Genomic DNA, 22,966 nt, shown 5'->3' with positions numbered 1-22,966 from the left:
CCCAAACCATGAAGCAAAACCTTTCTAATAACATCTATGCAGTAAGATCTGTAATTTTATATGGAAGATCACTTTTACCAGGTATTATACTTGGATGAGAGGTGTCCAGTATTTAAGACAGCTGAATTACTAAACTGAACATACCAAAACCATCAAAGATTTTAACAAGACACAATGTAGCAGAACTCAGACATTTTTAAGTTATAAAAGGATGTGGTCTTGGAAAAGCAAAGAGTACCTGCTTTAACTACTTCCTCCAGATTTACCTTTAGTGTATGTTGCACACCAGCTTAAACACAGCCTGGTGACTTTGCCTACACATTCCAGGTATAATTATCTTCTATAATATTACAAACTAGTGTAAAATATAACACAGAGGCTTAATATAGTGTTAATATGTATATTTTGTATTTTATCACATTAGGGACTATCACTTTCCAGAAAAACATATTTATATTTGCTATAAGAGCAGACAGAATGATGGTTTTGTCATTAGGCATCAAACATTTGGCAGTACATCAATAATTCTCTTTAATTTGCTTTACCCTCGGAAGCTGGTGTGAGCTGTTGGGCCCTGCAGTGTGCTTCAATAATAGTGCATTAAATAGAAAGTATCTATGCCTGAGTAACCATTCTGAAAGCTGTTTTTGAGTGGCCAGAAATCAGCTATTTGGATTCCCTACAGAGTCTTGGCCTCAAAAAGAACCAAATCATTTGTAATGCAAATAATCCACCATCTCTACAACACCATTCTAACAGCAAATTACTAGTGGTATGAAATCTACAGGCATAACAAACCACCAAAATATTGACATAAAACCTCTAGTGTTGCTAAAATATGTAAACACATACAAAAATATAAAGCTTGAGTAAGAAATCCCAAACCACTAAGAATCTTGACACCAGCAATAAGCAAAATACTACACAGGCCCAACCTTGATAATATAGTAATATCTGCTTTTTTACTAAAAAAGCTGCTATTGCACACATTAAAATCCAAGTTAAAATACCTAAAACTTTAGGACATGCCAAATAATTGTGTGCCATAAAAAGTACCATTGTTTAAAACCCAACATATAAATACTAGAAACTAGGAATGACATGCACAACTCTGTTGTTTTAATTCAAAAAGGCAATGTAAATTAAAGGATTTTATTTTTAATTCTCACATTTTACATCTTCTGCAACAGCAGTCATGGTAATCTACTTAAATTAAGGACAAAAATAGTAAATACTGAGAACTAATAGTATTCCAGAAATATAAAGAAAAACCAAAACTCCTGGCTGCCTCCTACTACTTAGCCCACTACAAGTACTCCCAGGAGGGCTGACAATCTCTCCTGTAGCATCTCCTCCTCTCAGCTCTCTGTAACATGCACCAGTTACCTTAATTCAAAGAGCACATGAGAGGATTAAGCATTTCAAACTTTTAAAGCATTTCAAACACTTGGTGGGGGGCAAAACAAAAGTTTTCTTAACTATTGCTGCTAAGACATGTCTCATAGCTAAACACTGGGCATCCAGCAGCCCAGACTCTGAGTTATTTAAGCAACTGAAGCTACAGCAACTAAAGCAAGGACTGCAGCAGTTAATTTAAACCTCAAGAATAAAACACAACAACACAGGCTGATTTTACTATGGTCTTTAGTGAGAACTTTACAGAAAGTTTTGTTGTCGCTATCTTGACATGAAAAGATGAGCCAATTTCCAGTGATGCTTGTCCTTACAAATTAACAGTTTTGTAAAGCCCAAATAGTATAATCAGTATCAATTAAACTGAATTTTTCTGTTAATACTCTTTGGGAATCATAAACCATTGTTAAGAAATTATTCCTAGAAATGCTGGTCTCCCAGAAGCATAAAATAACACAGCTGATCCAACAGTGTAATAAAAATCGTGGTACTATCCATTTGCCTTTCAATGTGCAGCAGATGTTCCTCACATTTTACTTATTAAGGGATTAAAAAAGAATTTTAGGAATTAGTACCAGCATAAAGTAAGATATTGCATATAATTTTCATGCCTGGGCATGGGGAAAACCCAACCCAAACAGGGAACTGTTTGCTGGCATGTGTAACAACAGCAGAGCAAAGCTCTGATCCCTGCCTGGCTGTGTGAAAGGAAACTTACAGCCCCTGCCATGACTCTAAGGTGCAAGGAAGATTTGATCAGAACATATTCTCCATGCTAACAGTGGAAGGTTACCCCTTCCTCTTCTTGGTTGTGAAGACCTGCATCATTTGTTGCACTAGTGCTTCTCTGACATGTGAATGAGCCAATTCAATTTATAATCACAGCCCTATTTCCCTCATTAAATGAGATAAGCTGAACTGATAAAAAAAGGATGTTGATGGATGCAATGAGAAAGAAACACTGGAAATTGCCCTGACAAATTCAGAAGAGGAGGTTTGCTGATATATTAAAAGCAACCCTGGGCTAAATGATGGGCCATCTACAGCTACACTTTGCACAGCTATTTAGCATATTTTTCAACAGTTACTAATTTGGTAGCAGGACAGCACAGAAAAACCTAAATCAAGATTTACTTACAATGCTGATCACAGTCTACTCTAGCAAACACCACTTGATTCTTATCTGGATACTCTTCTTTGATTACATTAGAAGCTTCCTCAAAAATAGGATGCAGCATTTGGCTGAAGCGGCACCTGTAAACAGAACACAAAATCATGACTTCAAAATATCATCTTGAAACCTTTCAATTGATGACTACTGGAATATTTCAATCTTTGAAGGAAAAAGGAAAAAAAGAAAACAAAGAAAAGCCTTTGAAAAAGATCACATCTGTCTGTAATCATCCCAGTAATTGAGTGGATAAAAATCAGTTCAAAAGTAACTTGAATGAATCAGGTGCAGAAAAATAATTCTGAAAGAATACATAGTTCAAGATATGCTCCCCTGCTTTATCTCTCTAGGAAACACCATTAATCAATTAGAAGCCTTTAGGAAATACATTCTATTCAGAAAGTATGTTAATTTTTTCTACCTGAATTACCCCATGGAAAGTGATTTTTAAAATGTAGTAAAAGTTGTTCCTTAGATTGTTGAGATTGAAATATTCACCAACACCTTCAAGAAATATCACAGGTAATTTTCTATGTGTCAACAATACAAGTTATAAGTATTATGTATTCTATTATTGCTCAGGTTTGGCAGAATTTGAGCAGACTATGTTTACAGCAGCAAGAATAAAGAGAACCCTGAGGGTCCCTTCCTCCAGTAATGTCAGATTGTGATGGAAATTCTCTCTTTTTGTCCACAGAAAAGGTGGGATTGTAGGATTGTAAAGATGCTTCAGTGGCTTTAGGCAGTTTCGGGTAACAGTAGTGCACAAGCAAGCCCATTAAAAATATGTCAATAAAATTATTTTATATTGTGTCCTTCCAAACATATGACAGATTTTTAAATTGGAGATGCATAATGGCACTGTAGAAATTGTGAGAATGAGACTTCAAGGAGTAGACTTGCAATAAACCAGCCTGCACTGAAACCCACCTTAAACATAACAGTGACAGCCTGGGGATGCAGTTATGTCTGCAACAGCAAACATGTAAGTGAAGAACAAGTCTTGCTCTCAAAATGCCAAGAGAGCTGAAGTCCACCTTCTGAAAAAACCTGACTCTGGGCAGCCCAGCTGTGTGCTACACATTGATGCAGCATGTATATGTTATATTCCACAATGGCTTCTTGTCTCCCATTCTTCTCCACCCTTAAAACAGAGAATTTCCGTGATCAAAACTGATCTGTTCTCACTCATAAGTCAGGTTACATCACAGACTGGCAGTGTGCTATGTTGAGGGATTATTGCTGTATGCCTGAAAGTAATTATCATAATTAAGGCTGCAATGTTTTAAAACTAAAGCCTATAATAATGTGAACCAAGCAAGCATAGGGAGAAGCAATCAGGACATAAACCCAGGAAAGAATTGGTTTGAAAGCAAGAGACTACTGTATTTTCAATTAGAAAACTACAGCCAAACATGATAGTTTTCAAAAGACAGAAGCTTAAATATAAAAAAAAAAAAACCAACAACTTGAATAACTTACCAATCAGCATAAAAATTAACTAAAGCAACATCTGCATTGTCTGAGAAGAAAGAAAAAGAAAAAGCCCAATGTCACATTGTGAGGCAAACTTCTCAGTTCTTTTATTTAAGATTATAAAAGTATGTGCAAAAAAACTACAAAAGCAAATATTTCTAGATAATTTAGCATAAAACTTAGTCTGATTGCTAGAAAACTGCTGGGGTAAGTCTCATCTGAAAAATAATCAATAACAAAGGGGAAAAGATGGAAGAGGCCTTCAGTCAAGTGTTCTATTGACTTTATTGATATGTAAGACAAAAAAATTGCAAATACTTAAGGCATATAAGACACACAAAGTAATTAAGTGACATATGCAGCAAAAATTATTTCTGGATTTACAGTTAAGGCACTCCATCCAGAAATTGAACTCTAGTAGCTCTTAAGCACTAGCTCTATTATTAATAAGTGTTAAAAATCAGTCAAAAGCTGAAATCTCAACTATTTGGGGTAGAAGACTGACGAACAGGCAACCTGTCTGTGCAACTTGCTCTGGTTTGTCCTTACTTGTCTTATTTAACCTGGATACTAGGGAAAAAGGTTGCAAAGAAATCTTCAGTCCCCAAAACCAGAAAAATAATAAGGGACACTAAAAAAAATGCAGTACTACACGAATACATATAATGAAGTAATGAAGTAATGTTATTATGCATTCCTTTTTACATATTAAGAAAAAATAATAAAATGGATAAATTTCTGGCCCAAAAATGACGTATTATCTTTATAGAATTTAATAACTAACCATGTTTTAAATTAATTTTTAGTAGTAGTACTGACCTAGACATTTAAAGAATTGAAATACATGCTCTAACTACAGAATATCAGCCACAGCTTTATAAAGCAGAAATGCTGACAAAGCAGAAAATTGACAAAGCTACAGAGCAGTTATATGTGAAGATAAGGATGCTGAAAGCCTGGAAAAGACAACATGCTGATAAAGACAACTCTTGAGTAGGCTGGAGAACACCACAGTTTGATTACAATTATGGTGTTAAGATTTTTATTATCAGCAAGGGATGCCAGTGGTGAAGGGGTAAATAACAAGCACTGAAAAGTTAAGGGTCACCCCCAATGTATAAAGTATTTCTTGAAAGTAATGGGATGAATTTCAGAAGCACTCACACTTAGCATATATTTCCCTTTTGTGAATTACAATTTATAAAACAATTTTACATTTTCCACTGCAGAAAAGGTATTTACAAACAGCTCTCATATCACAAAGCAATCTCGCATCATAAGGCAGGTTCTAGTCCAGACATTATTAAAGATTTTTCCACCCTGGATATATTTGAAACAATGCAATAACTTTTTCCTGCAAAGACAACCAGATACAGGCAAGTTGCATACTTCTCAGAGGGAAAGGTTTCAGACAACAAACACATATCCCGTTTAATTTAAAGATTGCCATTCTATGAGCCACCAGAATCAGGACAGTGCTTAACCTGGCAGAGCTGAACAAGCAAGATACTTAAGGCCCACAACCATGGGTTTCACTTGCTGCTATTTTTTGGGGGGGAACTTTTAAAATGCCCTCTAGACTAGTTTTGGTTATGCAATCAAGCATTCCCTTCTGCAAACAAGATAACAATTATTTTCTTAAGACACTTCAAATTCTCATTGCAATACATTAGTTCAGACAGCTAATTTCAACCACAGGCATTTAATATTTCTAAGCCAATTGTAATTCATATATTTAAAGCTAGGCTATGAATATTCATTTAATACCACTGCAATGTTCACACAAATAAGTAACTGCAGACATACAAGGAAAAAAATTACTCAAAGTACTCACTTAAAATGTCATCTATATTTCCACTATCTAGACTTGTTATTTCACCTCTTGCTGGATCAAAAAGCCAAGACACCTAAAAAGAGAAAGCAAACCAGTAAGGTATGTTTCAGCAGTGAAGTAGTAACTGATGTGTGATTTTTAAGTGTTGCAGTTCAAAAGCTGGAGAGAACAGTAAAAGAACTGTAATTCAGTCGATGCATTTCAGATGACGGCAGTACTACAAATATACAAACAAACTACCAATATAACGTGCTTTCACATTGAAAGAAAAATTAGTTTTTTTAAATACCATTCTCTATTATGTAGCCAGAACTGTTACAGTAAATTTGCACCTTTAAGAGTAACTTATACCCATAACTTCACTCTGAAGAAAGAAATGAAACCCCATTTCAGCAACCTCACATAGGTGGGCACGTATGTTTTACCCAGAGACAAGTAATTCATTCTGTCACTTAGCGGACTTGTCTGACAAAAAGTTTCTCATTAAGTAAAGCCTCAACTACCTGCATTTTTATTGCTGTTTTAGGAAACAATTTCAATACATCTAACTCGACTAGCTACAGTCTTTTATCTCCTTCTGTATTTCCACTTGACACTGCTTCAGTCCCAGCATGCAATAGACTCATCAGACTATAAAAACCAAGACACCGCATCAGCCAAATCATTCAATTACAAAGAAACATTTATATTACTCTTAATGCAACTCTTGTAGCAATTCACAGTTTTATGGATGGACACTCATTTTCAGTGCAACTGGCCCAGATCTTTTTCTTTCTAAAATGCACTGAAAGAAATAGGAGGTACAGCTCTATCCGAGGTGAATTACAATTTATTTTTGCTTTGAGAGAGACAAGTGTGCAAATGTTTGAGTAGGATAATATAGATTCTTGTCTGGAACATGAATGTTTCCATCCTGAGTAAGCCAGTCAGAAAGTGACCACTTCTGTAAGCACAATCAGAGCATGGACCAGATGCTCTGCTGTGATGCCTTCATGGCTTCAAGTCATGTATGATTCCTCAGCTGACAGAGGTAACAGCAAAGGAAAAGGAAAGTTTTTGGAAGAGAAATGAGAAGAATGCACAGATCAAGGAGTTGGGCAGAGATCAGAGATGCACACAGACATCCCACACTGAGATGCAGCAGCACACAACATATATGCTTTTGATGTTCCCAAGAGACTTATTTACTTCTTGGGGTGCAAACAACATCTGCCTATGGCTCAAGAGGCACCAAGGAAAAACACAGCTAAAAGCATAAAGACCATCCAAATAAAACCACACAGAGCAGCTGTATAGCAGGAACCAGTAATATGGTTCTCTGCTATACAGCTTCTGCATTTATGGAAGAGCTTGAGACCTATAGTAGGACCATGACTACAAAGAACAAGCCTCCAGGATATACCTGCCTTTGTTTACAATTTATCAAAAAAATCACTTAATGTCACACACCAAATTTGGTTACATTTATTACAAGGGTATATGAAATATTGGGAAAAAAATTGCTGAACTGGATTCCTGCTTTCCTTAAGATCAGCTTCAAAGATGGTAGGAAACTACTGCAGTGAGACACTGTTAACAGCTCTAAAACTATCACTGTAAATCACACACTGGTGAGATTTGCAGCAATCAATCATTTTCAATTCTTTCTGACTTGTGGATCACTAATCAGGAAGATTACTAATGTGGATCACTAATCACTTCCCAGTGAAGATAGGGATCCTTTGGCATTTCCCATATGGAGGCCCTTGGGTAGCAGATAACTCTGTCTTGCACTACAGCCTGAAAACACACCAGCTGTTGGAATACATATGTATACCAGTGCTCTTCTCTTGGTAGTCAAATAAGATACCATTCTTAAATGCAAATCTAAGATTTGTGGTGGAGTTTGCACAGTCTTCCTGTGGCACTTCAACTGCTTGAGACAAATGTCTTAAGTGTGGCTCTGAGACAACTGCACAGAAACAAACTGAGCTGCGAGGTCCAGAGATTAAACAGGCAGTGTAACAACACAATCTGCCAAAAAATTACCTGATTAAGCAAGCTATGCAATGCACAAGTTCCAGCAGGCCAGTGTTCAGGGAGTTCCCCTGAAGATGCTGGCATTGCTGACTAGTGAGCAGCAAGAAGGTAGGATCTGCCTTTGGAGTAAGAAGCTGCCTGTATGGACCCAGATCCACACTGGCCAAATTACAGCCAGAGAAGTAACAGCTGATGGCAACTCTTAGTGCAGACACCTTGCTTGGGTGGTGCCTGGGATGACAGCTTCCAAGGTGTTGCTGGGGGGAGGTTCTGGCAGTAGAAGTTATGTTTGTAGTGAGTGATGGGTCAGGTCAGCATGGGCTGGCACAGGTTTTGCTTGTATGCACGTGTTGCTTTGTTGCAAATGTCAGGTTTGACCTGAGTACAATTGAAGCAGTAGCTACAATTAACAATAGCAGCTGAAATATTGCTCTAGACAATAATGGATTGAGTATTTCAACAATAGTTTTCTTGGCCATCATCTGATCCTACTGAAGGTGACTTTGCAAGTTCAATGTTCTAAGGCTTTAGCTGCCTTGCAAGGCCTCAAGAACCTCTGATCACCCTGACGACCACAGAGTTACTTAACCTGCCTGTAATCTTGGACAAGGTTTGTTTACAGAGAAAATCCACACAAGCCTCTGGAAAGCAGGAGCTTTTCAGTTGCTGCACACAATCTCTGCATCACCATTCATACTCAAAAAGAACTTCCATTGTAGGTCTTGGCATAACTATTTTCACACGAGTTCAGCAGTAGCACTTCATATTGTCTAAACAAACCAAATGGGTAAGATAACAATTTCTTAAACCCTCCTGGCTTTTTCTAGTATAACTTTCCAGCAGCAAGACAAATCTTATCTAATAGGATTAGTTACACGTAAATTAAACATAACATAGATAAGTGTATTATTTGCAGTCAAGAAATAGGCTCTGTTACTTAGCAGATATACTTCAATGGATCAGGAACTGCAGTCATATTTGTAGATTGCCACAACACACTTTAAACACATTTTACTTGCAATGCAAATATTTAAGTGCACCATGAAAGCACAGGACTTACTAACCAATGAGATCCTCTTCTAGACTGTGCTATGTGCAGAAAAGAGGAATTAAAACTAATACTTCTTTATTACACAAATAAATTTTGTGATTGCTTTCTTAACTCTTACTGTGGAAATGTGCATGGAAATGTGCAAGCTGCATTACTAAGACATTAACACCAAAACAAATATTCCAAGTATCTTCATGTATTGAAGGTGAAAAACAAATTAACCATATACACTATTGTCCATTTGTGTTGCAGTAGTGGAAAAACACTGAGACTAAGAACACCTTCCCCCAAAAGTTGCACAAAATCTGAGATAATTGAAATACTTTTCTCACTAGAAGTATGAAAATTTCTGTTTCATCAAATATATTCATAATCACATTCTCAAACATTTTATACTGACTAAATAACTGTGGGTGCCAAACTTCTAATAATAAGTAGACTCATGGAAAAAAAGCATTCCTTGAAGAAATGTCAATAAATATGCAAGACACACTCCAGGCTGAAGCTTTCATTAAGGTATAATGCCTGTAAGGGAGAAAACACCTCTTTTTGACCCAGTAATCTTGCTGTCCCATGGGATGCAAGAGGGTTTATGATATTACTAGCATTAATATTTATCATAAAGGAATACAAATTTGTATTTGAATTTCTAAGAAGCTACACTGTTTTGAGAATATTTTCTGACCTTTTTTGAGGCATATGCTTGATAGCCATGAGCAGAAAACAAGACATTTCTGAGGAAATAATTTCTGAATATCAGCTACACACTTTATAACATGTATTTATAACATAAGTTCTGAAAAACATACTGGCTAAGGAAAGTACTCAGAATTTTTCACTTTTAAATACAAACTTTACATTCCACTGCTCATAGCAGGACATATGGATGATGGTTCATATTTGTATCTGAAGTGAAAAAAAAAAAATCAAACTGGCATTACAAGATAGCTACAAACTCATTGAAGAAAGCATCTTGGAAAAATAATTCAAAAGGAAAATTGGTTACTGAAGTGCACCTGAAAACAACTCAACTTTCTGCACTTACATTGGATAAAATTAAATATTTTTTATTTCTATTTTTTTAAACATTCAAACTAGAATCCAATGGTAAAAGTAAGTAGCTATGAAATAATATTTTAAAAAATAGAGTAGAATATAATACCTAAAATACTTGAGTGAAGATGCTCAAGTTAGATTAGGATGTTTATAATCTACTCAGAACATTTAACACTACAGAAAAATAACAAAACAAATGTAGACTGAAACAAGCGAATGCAGAAAGCTTTATGCACTTGCAGAGTACATTGCTCGGGGGAAGAATCAGGAACTGAACAATGTGTTCACAAAGATAAAATTTAGCTCATATGAGGGAAGGAAGAAGAGGTGATGACATACACTTTTACTCTTCTGGTCCTCAGAAATACTGTCAAATAAAGCAGGAACATCATGGCTCAGGTTCCTGGGAGTTTCTGAAGATAACAGTGGTCATGCTTTTACTGGGAAGTTTAATTAGTACAGAAATCTTAGCATTTCTGATCAAGATTTGGTCCTCACTTGAAGTCAGCCAATGGCTTAGAGAGCCAGTAGCAGTCACTTCTGAGGAGTAATTAGCTGAGATATATCCTGATTGTTTCCAGTGAAAGACCTCAAAGCACTGCTGGAAAGTCACTCTGGTCCTCCCAAACACACCATGCAATGCCACACGAGTATCCTTACATAAAGCAAAATGCCTGGACAGAACCTATTCAACCCATGCCCAACACTGAACCTCTGCCAGGTGTCACATCACTTTCACAAAGAGGAAATAAAAGCACATCCAGTTTCAGCTCACCTTCTGCTAACAGTATTTCTGTCCAATTGCCATTCCACACATCCAATTAATAAGCCTGCTGGTTACTCAAGAGATTTAAATCAACCTTTTATCAACATTTTACCAGCACCAGTTAGTGTTGGTATCTCTTTAATTGCTAACTGGAGAGACAGGCCTATAGTTTAATGGTATTTTAAGTGCATTATACTTTACATGCCACTTTCTTGCAGAAGATTTTAACAGTTTAAATGTGCATAACCTTAAAATTTAAAGAAAAGGAAAAAAGAACCAGGTCTGCTGCATTCTAGTTCTTTGTGCCTTGATTTTTTAATGCACATAATGAAGCAGAGGTCCTCATTTCTAAAGCAAACTATCTGTAGAATATAGAAAATGTATTCATGAAGCATTATGATTTCTAATTAGCACTACAGCTGCAAAGCAATCAACAAGAACAGCCTTCATTTTCACTTGCTAAACTTTTCATTTACCTTTTCCTCCTGCTGGGAAATCCTAAAGGCAGACAACGAAACCATCTTTCTCCCCTAACACAAAATCATTTTACATTTGGCAACCAGGTCTAGCCCACACCTAAGACTGGCATGTTGAAGTTACTACCTGAAGTCCAAGTCCCCCAGGACCCTGCTGCTGACTGTCAGCTCCTGAGTGCCTCTTTTTTTGTGCATGCTGCTGATCTGCTGCTGCTCTGAGGTCTGCATTAAACTCCTGGACAACAGGAAGCAGACGGGTTTACAGCCTGCTGTAGGATGATACAAATGGAAAGCAATCCCAGAAGACAGCAATGCCAAAGCTGGCTAGACATTGTAAGAGCCCCTGAATTTTGGCTTCAGAACCATCAATCAGGAACATCTTGCTGGCAGCATTCCCAGAAGCCCCATAATGAACCACAAAGTTCAGAGCAGAGAGAGGTAACAGTAAATAGAGAATGCTGAAGGAAAATAAAAAAAGAACATTATTCACCCTCTCAGTGAGAGCAGTTCAACTCTTAGTTGTCACCACTTGATTTCAGACTGTGCCCAAATATTTTCATAACTTAGACTGACTGCTACCATCCCTGGTGAATATGCAGGGTTTTATTTATTGGTAAGGTAAGCTGCTTTCATTGTAAGACTATGAGATAAAGATCTATTAGTTCAAAACATTAACTAACAATCCCTTCTCAATTACATTCAAGTTTTCAGAGCTATTTTTAAATGGGCAACAAGAAATAACTTCTTCTAATTTTTCACTTAGGAACCGAATCTTAAATTTAGTCAGGAAAATTTAAAATGCTCAAAAGAAGCTACTCAAAACAGACTTAAAGATTGCAGTTACTAATGTCCAGGAGAACAGAACATGGATGATAAATATTTAGAAAGGTAAATTTACTTCTTCAGCCTTGATAGACAGTTTACTACTAGGCTGTTTTAGCCAAACAGTGCTATAACTGCACAAAGCTAAGTAGAGACCATCCTATGAAAAAGAAGTCATGCAATTTTTTGTCTTCCACACATCATCTTGTCTGCTCCCATTTTAAGTGTGTGGAAGGAATATTTAGAGTAGGTGCCTATCTTATTAATGCTGAAAAACTTACTTACAAATGAAACTACTGGAACAGAAAAATTCACAATTTATAATGCTATCTTTGAAAAGCCAAATTATACTGATCTGACAGGCCAAATTAGGAAAAAGAACTCACAGCTAATGGTTCCTAATACTGAACTTAGCACAAAAGCAAAGGAGTTGAAGGATTTCACTGGGAATGGTTCAGAGCTGCAGAGACCTCTCAATGGCCTGATACCACAGCAGCAAGGATTTCCAGAAAAATGGCTAAGTTAATCTCTCAACAGTTTGTGAACTATCATTAGGAGACACAAGATGTTCATTCAAAAAGTCCATTGCAGAGATGAGAATTAAACATACTTATCACAACATGCAGTCCAATGCATTGCATTTTTTCCACAAAGCTATTAGTAGCAGAACCATGCACCCAAACACAATTCTAAAGCTTAAGTCTCTGTGCACAAACCTATGGATCATGGTCTTTTACAGAAATGTTTAAGCAAGGGTTCGAAAAAATGACATGAGGCATGTCTAAAAAAATGTCACTGAGATAAGACCTGTAATTTATTTCCAGCTGAATTATTTGTAACTTTCAGTTATTTCTCTTGGCCTTTAGGGAAAAGAGTAATCTCCAGTCAGGGCTATAATGCACTGGTTTCCTTGCCTCATACATCTACACAGAGAGAACACAGTCCATACATCCTTAAAAGATGTAAACAGATGTCTGAACATCTGTATTAATTTGTGAATAATGTTCAGAGTGCTCCAAATCTTCACAGCTAGGAATCTACCTTAAAGCCTGTTTCACAGATTTAAAACTACAAATTCAGCTCCCCAGGAAACTACTGAAAACTCTGAATCTTTAAACATTTTATTTGCCAAGCTGCTTCTCTTAAACAAGCAGCTAGAATTCCCCTGAAAAAGAAAGGTCACATTTGTGCAGCCTTTTAGGAAAAAAAACACCTCATGTTCTAATAAGTCTTTCTTTTCCATTTTGCCAACTGCTCTGATTATTTGGCAACACCACAAGGATACACTTTCAAGCAGGAGTAACACATATAAAATGCAATCTCCAAAATGATTAGCACAAATTAAGCAGCTGTTGCTGTGTATGAGAGCCAGCACTCTTAAGATCCTCAACTTGTTAAAGCATGATCCAGCAATACGAAATAAAGAGCAGCTTGGTCTTGTCAAGACTTTGGTAAGGCTGGCAGAGAAGAATAGTTTGCTGCCCCTTTTCGCTAAGTCAAGGAAAAAAGCCCTGTTCTCTGTTTTGGCCACTGCAATTAAATGTAATACCCCTACCAAAAAATTCGTTGTAGACAGTTTAAATATTGGAGACTGTGTACTTTTAACTCCATTACTCATTACAAAAAGCAACACATTACCCTGCTATTCATTATAATCTATGGGCTTTCCTGTGCTCTTTATTGTAGTTTTTACACAGGGCCATTGAAGAACAAGAAATTAGCTTTTTTTAAAATAATACAAATGTATGTTTTGGTCATTTTTGAACTGGTGATGAAAATGCATATTAAAATAAAACAAAAACTTCTACATCCTTCTATTGGATGAGTGGCTGTAGAATTCAGAATCTCTCCTTTAAAGCATAGATGAAGAAACCAAAAGTAGATATAGTGTTTCCATAAGAATCTGTATTTCTTATGTCACATGAATGTTTGCTACCTTGGAATAATTTGAAGTATTGAACATATTAGTGGATAACAGAATTATCTATCCTTGCAGCCTGCGCACATTCTACTGCTTTAAAAATAAACACAATTTTTATTTTGAGACATTTTACTACATATTGGGCTTATTCTTCAATAAGACAAAACCAACTCTTTTTAAAGTGAAATGATCAACTTCAACAACTATGCACTTCTAGCTGCTTAGCTTTTTATTAATGACACAATCTAGTTACAATACTGAACACATTTTTACCCTTCTTCTCCAAAACATCAAGTTCTCCATATCTTTGCCTTATCAAGAAAGGTGGGAACTTTAAGCAAAGACAAACCTGTCCAGTTTTACCTTTCAGCTGGAACTTGTTTTAAGAGTGGGTATGAATTACCCACTGCTCAAATGCCAGTATAATATGACTACCATAAACATACAGCAACTAGCCCTCCATGAGAAAAATATCCAAACTGGACATGGCTCTAAACCATGCAGTTGAGGCATTGGGTTAAGAGGAAAAAAAAATGTAGAAAAAGCAACAAATAGACAAACAAAATACTTAAATGAAAAATACAGCTGGGTCATCTAGTCCACCCAAAGGGATGCAAAACATACTGGTTTAACTTGCACTCCAAGGGGAATATAAGGGAAGACAAGTGGACAAGCCAGTTTCGATAACACTGTTTAAATTGTACCATTTACCTTAGTGCAGCTGCTCGTCTGTACTTCTGAATAACAAAATCTCTTTGAAAGCACAGAATCACAGCCATTGTGATTCAGCTCATCCTTGTTTGATGCTGAAGGTGATAATGGTTAGAACTAAACAATGGAGCAGGGCAGCAAACTATGGATGATTCTGTGGCAATTAGCAGTTCAACTTAAATTCTGACTCTCCCACTTTCACTATTACACAGTCATGTCATGCTATTCAATCTCCACCACAACGAACCCACATGTAACTACCCATTTACTAACTTCAGATCCAGAGCTTTCAGCACCAATACTACCAATATCACTATGACTCTCCTTGTGCTACAGATTTTATTTTTCCTTCCGCATGAATGAGATGCCACTTTTCCTCAAATTACCTGCTAATACTGCAGCAAGAGGCTAAGGTATTGTTTGTACAACTATCAAAGGACAGCTATAATAATTTGTGATGCAGCCACTCGTAGTGTATGAAGTGTTTGCCCACACATTAAAACCACTGAGATTCAGTCCAGTGTTGCTCCTCCCTCTTCCTCTGAGAAATCAAAATGAGGAACACCTCAGAGTGTCAAAATTACAAGCTTTCTAAAAGACAGTGGCATTTTGATAATCTCTGTTTATCGTTCCCTTAACATCAGAGCTCTGAACTTTAGAATAAATCCACTTAAAACATAATCTGAACTTACATTACTTTGGTTATTTTATTTCTTCATTCCAGGCATAATTGTGATGCACACTCCACAAACTTCCACTCTACACATGGAAACTGCCAATCATAGCATATTAAAGCTCTTGGGACATCCATTAGCTTGTCTCTAGCAAACAATTTTTAGGCTAGCATTTATTATTTGTTACCTTAAAATGACATATGAGTAGATAATGGAAAAGATCTTTCCAAATAGGTGGTGATTCTGTGTAATAGAAATACTACTCCACAGCTGCATTCTAATTGACAAGTTGGCATTGGAAAAGTCTTCCAATTCAAATGAGGAGGTTAAAACAAAACAAAGATATCTTTTTACAAATTAATCCATTGGCTTATCTTCTAGGGAAAAACACTGATTAAAGCAATGCTACCTGAACCTGAAAAGAAAAATTCACTTTTGGGAACCACAGCTGCATGCACCTTGAAGAATGAGAGGCTTATTTCAGACTGTATAAGACCTATTTCCTTTCTGTTCTAAACAGCTGCTAAGGTCCTGCACATATGCAGTCAATTTATCCTGGATTACTCTGGACAGCAGAAGAATAAATAATGCAGACGACCAGACACATACCACAGATATTTTGAAACGCACAAAAGGGAATCATACAGAGATTGGTCTACTTCTCTTCAAGGAATATTAGACCTGCCAGCTTCAAGCTGACTCCCACGAAAACATCCAAGCAAGTATTCCAGACTGGTCCTAAAAATAGTATGAACACACTAACGTGGTGCAGTGCTTGAACTGGGAGCAAGTTTCAGACACCCTGGCTCTGCAGCCAACCAGCTTCATGTAGCAATCTCACTGCTCTCAACAGGGAAGCCTGCTGCAACCAAAACTGCCACCAAAACCCCCAGTGAGGTATCACAGCTATTTAATGGTTCATTTAAAAATATTTATTCTCTACATAACACCAATTATATGTGGACATTTGCATTGGTCTAGCAAATTCTGCTGGCCTATGTTGACAGAAAAAAATTCTAAAATGGCCTCTCCCCCTTCAATTATACCTTTTTAACCAAAGCAGATTTAAATGCCATTCGAAGGTAATTCCTGAGAGGCCCGAACACTCGCTGAGCTCCCTTCACTAATTAACGGATCATTAGAAGGAAAGAACCCCTAACTGTTCACCCCCTGCACCACATACTGTCTTAATTACCTTTGTGAAGCAACCAATTTGTCTTTCGGTTATTGTGTCCAAAATCCCAAGTGAATTGACTCAATAGCGAGAAGGAAAAAAATAAGGAAAAAAAGTTGTTTCATACACACGTTCATGAAAATTCATACTTTGCATGACTGGCAAAGAATCTAGGAGCTAAGTGTTTCTAGCAAGAGTTAAGAAAGGAGATTTCAGTAAATTACAAGAGTCAGAAGTGATAGACTGACTAAAGGAACAAAAAGCTTTTCTTGGGATTACAAATATGGATACATCACTGAAAAGCTTTCCCTTTGTGCAGCTTTTGAGAAAGTTAATTATATCATCACTTCATAATCACGACAGCTATGGGAAACAGCAAAACACTATCACAGCTGTTGTTTGCTTTTTCCAGACCATTGGAACAGGCACCTATTCCTTGCCTTTCAAAATACTTCCTTGCAGAGTTCCTAATGAACAAGTTCTCTGTGTTTATGCCCGATTGCCACACGAATCCAGTTGGAGACAAAATACAAGCTTTACTGCCAGTTATTTTACAACAGAGATTAGACTGCTCTTCTTCTCTCATTTTCACAAATTTATGAAAATAAAACCCAAAAAACCCTTGCAGACATTCATACTTTTTTTGGATGCACCTCAATGAAACACAAAAGAAACAGGCAAGAATCACTGATGCCAAACAAGACAGACGACAGGCTGGCTGCAAAAAAACATGCCAAGGAACCAGGTCATTTACTATACTCCATTTCTAGAGTTTTATGTTCTGCTCAGGTTCCTGTTTCCTGAACATCATTTAGGATAAAAAATTTTAGTCATTAAAGAAAGCTAAGCCACAGAGCAGTATCTTGCTTTGGAACAATGTAGCACACCACATACCTGAAATGTCTCAGTGAATTGACATAATCTTCATTTTGGTCCCAAAGTGAAGCCGCTGGGAGACTCCAACACATAAAATGTGGAAAATTACATCTTCCAGGAAACAAGATTTTGGACCTCCTGTGTTTCACTTCATTGCCACTGATAATGCAACTTTTACATATATGACTGGAGCTCACACTAAATCCCATCTATAATCTACTACGATATTTATTTTTTACCTAAAAATATGTACCTCACAGGACCATTGAATAAAGTGACAAGACTTGAAGGCACTCGAGTCTTAATTCAGTTCACTCCTGAACCGCGGCTCGGAAAGCCAAAAGGACCCCAAGAGCCTGCTGACCTTCAAGGAGAACCTCTTCAGAGCTCAAAACCAATCCACTCCACTGGGCAGAAAGCTGCCATGGCAGAAGACTTGCACAGGTTAACACAGAATTTCTGGATGATTTAAAAAAAAAAAAAAAAAAAAAAAAAAAAAAAAAAAAAAAAAAAGGAGCAAACAGAAGGTAGAGGTAAGAAAAAGACTTGGTAGGAAGAGAGAAACACTGCTTGAGCTGGCAGCAGTCCAAGCTCAGCTGGAGTTGAGAGAGGGATGTCAAGGTAAGCTGGCAACAAAAGGAAGAGAGGAAGAAAATTGTAGGCTGCTGCTCAGCTAGCAGGAGACATAGAGGGAAAGCACACAGAAAAGGCTTAGACACTCAATGTTGTCTTTGGCTGATTTTATACTGATGAGGTCTGAGCCCATAAGAGTTCCAGGGAAAGAAGCATTACTCACATGAGTAGAAGACCAAGTTAGAAAGCTCTTCTGCAGCTGGGATGTATACAGAGACACAGACCCAGAACAAATGTTTTTTTCTCTGGGTCACCAGGAGAATCATGGAAACAAATTTTCTTTCCAGAAGCCACATCCATCCAGCATGTATTTGGAATAAGTAAATCAATCTGTTTTCTGTGGCAAGACATTTAGCTCTGTAAACAAGGAAAGAGTACTGGATGTTGTTTGCCTTGACTTTAGGAAGCTTCTAACATAGCACCTCAAAGGATCCTTAGACCTAAATTGTTGATGCATGCACTGAATAAGTGAACTATGAAGTGAGTGACACAGCAGCTGAACTGCTGAACTCAAAGGGCTGTAACCAAAGATACCATGTCCAAGTGGCCTCTAAGGAAGTTTCTCCAGAGCAACACTGGGTTTGAGATTTATCTGTAGGAATGACCAGAAAGATGGAACAGAGCACCTCCTCAGCAATTCCCCAAGGATACAGGAACTAGGTGAAGTGCTTTCTAAGCTCGAGGGAATATCTGCTATTCAGAGATACCTCAAATGGCTGGAGAAGTGGCCTGACAGAAACCTTGCAAAGTTCCACAAAGGCAAAGTCCTGTATCTCTGTTGGAATAACAGGCTGGGAGCCAACCAGATGGATAACAGCTTTGCAGAAAAGGTCTTGGGGAGCAAGTTGAACAGGAGTCAGAAGCATGACCTTGAAGCAGAGACAACCACACACTGGGCTGTGTTAGCAAAAGTGTAGCCAGAAGACCACAGGAAGTGATTCTTTCCTTTCATCTGGCACTGGTGTGAGCACATCTGGAGGACTCTGCCCGGCTTTGGGACCACCTGTACAAGACATTAACATATGGAAATGAAGCCCAGCAGATGGCTGTGAAGGTGAGTAGTGACAGGAGACCAGGGTATACAAGGAGAGGCTGAGACAGCTGCATTTGTTCACCCTAAAGGAAAAGTTATCACTGTTGCTACCAGCGACCTAATCAGAGGTTATAGAGAAGGCAGAGCCAGACTCTTCCTAAAGATGCAGTGACAGGACAACAGACAATGTATACAATCCACACCTTCAGACAGACTTTTCAAAGAAAACTTGCAACAAAGTTTTGATTCAACACCAAATCAGGTGACCAGAGAAGTTGCAGAACCTCCATCCATGGAGTTCTTTAAGACAATTGGAAAAAAACCTGAGCAATTCCATCCAAGTTAGTCTTGCACTGAGCAGGGAGTAATACCAGATGATTTTAAGAAGTCCTTTAAAATTTAAATGATCAAACTTCTAGTGGCAATCAAAAAAAATCAGAACTCTACAACTTGATCCTATCAGGTAAACACAGTGAGACTCTTTAGTACTCCTCTCCATCAAAGCTTTCTTGCTAAAGCCAGACACAGATCAAGAAAGAAGGGAGGGAAGAAACCTAGAACATTTACCACAACAAAAACAGATGAAAAGAAGATTTACTGTGTTCAGATGAAAAGGAGATTTACCATGTTCAGCAGAAGCCTTGTGCTGCATCTATGATTCCCAGTTATTTGCTGAAAGTATGCCCAGAGCACCTGCCTTCAGGTAGCCATGTGCATCCACAATGCTTTCACCATCCCAACCACTACATGGTTTAAGGCACAGAGCACTGCACTTTGCATTTTGCTTAGTGCCACTGTAGAGGACATTTTATGTCCTATCAGCACCCATAGAGCAGATCTTGTGGATCACTACCACTAAAGGTCTATGTGCATGCATGTGAAGGAGCTTCCAGGTTTTGGTTCTCTCACTTTCTTCACTAGAAGAAGCTCCAAGTCACATGTGCTTTTCTGGAAGACACAGTACTGGAACTTTGCACATGTTTTAATGGCATGAATGGCTCTTAGCTATAAAGGGTGTACTACCAGGGTAGTCAGTTTCTCAGTAGTAGCATATATAAAAATAGGAAAAATTACAGAATTCTCTCCCAATATGCCTTGTTGCTTTTTGCAAAGCACTTTTACCAAAGTGTGGAAACAGTACTACAGCTGGTTTGGAAAAACAGAGCATCCTCAACCAGCAGTGAAAAAAACATTCTGAGATAGTGTTATAGTATAGCAATAACTTTGCAGAATAACTCTTAACAATGTAAAAAGAAATACCTGAGAGACAGTCAATTTGAAAACAAAATTAAAGCTATTCAAACTTCTAAAATCTTATCTATGAACTTTTTTTAACTAGACAATATGAGCACTTGACATTACTAAAAGTGTTGGAAAAGTGCATGTGTTTCTACCTATGGTTAGGATGCTCCTGATGAAGGAAGACATGTCAAGGAGAAAAGAAGAGTAAAGGCAGAACACTCAAAAGGAAATTTGATCTCACTTATTTTCTTAAATCTCTATAACACACTTCTCCTCTACTTCTCCAGGAGCTTTCTCCAGTTTGGAGTTTTGGAAGAATATTCTTCAGGCTCTGATCTCTGCACCCTGTATTGCTTCTGCTTTCCTCCCCAAATGTTGCTTTGTTTCCTCCTCTAGACCACCAGAGAACTCACTCTCAAATGGGGTGGGGGGAATAATGAATGAGTTGCTGCTAATGCATCCAAACCCACTTAAAGCATTATTAAAGCACTTGTTCTTGAATTATCTCTAGACTCTCCTGAAGAGGTTTTGAAGAAGGTCTGGTATAAAATTTACAGCATACATTTTTGTACACTTGCCTTATGCACGAGACAATTCCCTCCTCTTAAGCAAACAAAACATCTGGAAGATATACAAGTGAGGCTTATAAAAGAGTCTGCAAGGTGAAAAATTGGTTCTCCTGAAAGCAGACATAATCCTAAAGTCTTTCAAATGAATTAGGTTTGATTAAACCATATAGTAATGCTGCTTTCTTGAGAAAGCAATATAAGGATCAGTCTCTTGCTTAGGAAAACTGTCCTACCAAAAAACCATGAAAAACCCAACCAAACAAAAACCAAAGCAGATTATGGAAGTGAACAGCAAAGATATCAAAGAAAAAAGCAAGGAGTGTGTCATCACAGCCACCAGCAACTGAATCTCTGAGATCTTAGTGTTAATAACTCATTTAGACATTTTCCAGCATTGTTAGAGTCTTCTGTTCCAAGAAACAGTTCAGTTTCTCCTCTTTTCCCTCCTGAGCACTCCAAACAGGAAACTTGCCTAGCATAGCACTAAGAATACAAGCTGTCTTCACAGGAATTCAAGACTCCCCTGCTTCCCCTCTCCAGAGAGCAATGTTCCTCAGTTACCTGCTTTTTCATTTAGAAATCATGGCAGATGATGGACAACTCAGAAGTCCTGTGCTACCCTCAAAGGGAGCCCATTTCATTGTATAAGGCATAGTGGCCTAAATTTTGCCTGTAATTACAATTTCTGACTCATGCTCATATTCAGAATATGATATTTTGAGCAGCAGTCTCAATTATAAATTTAGTTTTCTAATACAAATGCAGAGAGGCAAATGCACAGCTATATGGTCTAGACATAAAATTTACAGAATTCAACTTCTCCTTGGGCAACCTACTACACATTTAACACTAAGTTAAAAGACAATTTTTATTTAATTTTACTGCCATTATTTGGGTACTTGGTGTCATGTTATCAAGACATGAAATGCAGTGGCAGTTAAACAAGAAACAAAAATATTACCCTACAGTATTTTCCAGTTAGGAACTTCGCTCTTTATTTCCCTCACTATCCGTTGGTGGTTTCCTCCAGCCACAGTTTTGCTCAGGGGCACTGTGCCTGGGCCTCCCAGGGAAGCACTGAGCAATACAAGTGCCTCTCAAACACAGGCAGAAGAAGCATGTGCAACAGTGTCTTGTTCTAGAATTTTCTTTAAAGGCAAAGTATACCTGACTGCAACTACAGGCAAACATACAGAATGATGGAGCAAAGCCAGAGAGCCACACCTTGCCTTAGGGGACAATGTAATGAGCCACTCTCCCATCAGCATTTATTCCACTGTCTCCGATTCATCTTAAAGACGTGTCCTGCCCAGTATTAAGAAACATACCAACAAGGCAGACACATCTCACTCTCCAAGGGCCCCATGACATTCCTGTGCATCTCTTATTCTGGTCTTGCAAACAAACAGCTGTACAGGACCCTCTGCAGTCTGTGCTGTGCACTGCTCACCCCTCCTCTCAGCTCTTGAGGCAGGGGTCATGCCAGCCTGCACCTCCCCTGTCCTTGCTCCGGATTCCTCTCAACTCCCAGCAGCCCAGTACAATGCTGAAAAGTTGGAAGGGCAAAGAGTTGTGCTGGGACTGCAGGTATCCCTTTGCACTGCAATCTCCCTCCTGTCAACCCAAACTTCAGTGACACCAGGGAAGAAGAATATTAGCACAGAAGAATATGAGACACAAAGCCCTTTACAACTATAGTGATCTGTCAAACTTTAAACAAGAGAATTTATTTTGATTTGACATTGTATCTTTTCTTCTTTTTTGCAGCGTATTAAATTCTCATCTGGAAAAGAAATATGCTTATCCAAAAGCCTGCAAAAGAATTCCTCATAACTTCATTGCTACTACTATACAAGACCAGCTTAGTAAGCTCTTTTCACAGCTACATATCAAACCCCTGATGTAACACTAACGAATTCACTTATCCACAAAATATTCCATGCTCCAAGAGCCTCTGTTAGGTGGCACACCCTTTGGATGAGGAGCAGAAGGCCAAGTTGCGCTGCTGGTCTTAAGTATTCGAGGCAGTCAGTAACAAGAAAAACAAAG

At 37.8% G+C, this 22,966-nt stretch overlaps 1 protein-coding gene across 1 annotated transcript in view; it reads right to left on the bottom strand.

Moving 5' to 3' along the window:
* The window catches only part of ERP44 (endoplasmic reticulum protein 44), a 47,561-nt gene that overhangs the window by 22,184 nt on the left and 2,411 nt on the right, over positions 1–22,966 (bottom strand). Inside the window, exons 2-4 of the mRNA XM_059471397.1 lie at positions 5,895–5,967; positions 4,067–4,106; positions 2,552–2,667 (exon numbers count right to left, since the gene is read on the bottom strand). Coding sequence (XP_059327380.1) covers positions 2,552–2,667; positions 4,067–4,106; positions 5,895–5,967 — 229 coding nt within the window. The remainder of the gene's footprint in view (positions 1–2,551; positions 2,668–4,066; positions 4,107–5,894; positions 5,968–22,966) is intronic.

The sequence above is a fragment of the Ammospiza nelsoni genome, chromosome 1 (assembly GCF_027579445.1).
Source record: "Ammospiza nelsoni isolate bAmmNel1 chromosome 1, bAmmNel1.pri, whole genome shotgun sequence".
Classification (NCBI taxonomy): Eukaryota; Metazoa; Chordata; class Aves; order Passeriformes; family Passerellidae; genus Ammospiza; species Ammospiza nelsoni.
The sequence above is the reverse complement of the archived record's forward strand: the minus strand, read 5'-3'. Positions and strand labels throughout refer to the sequence as shown.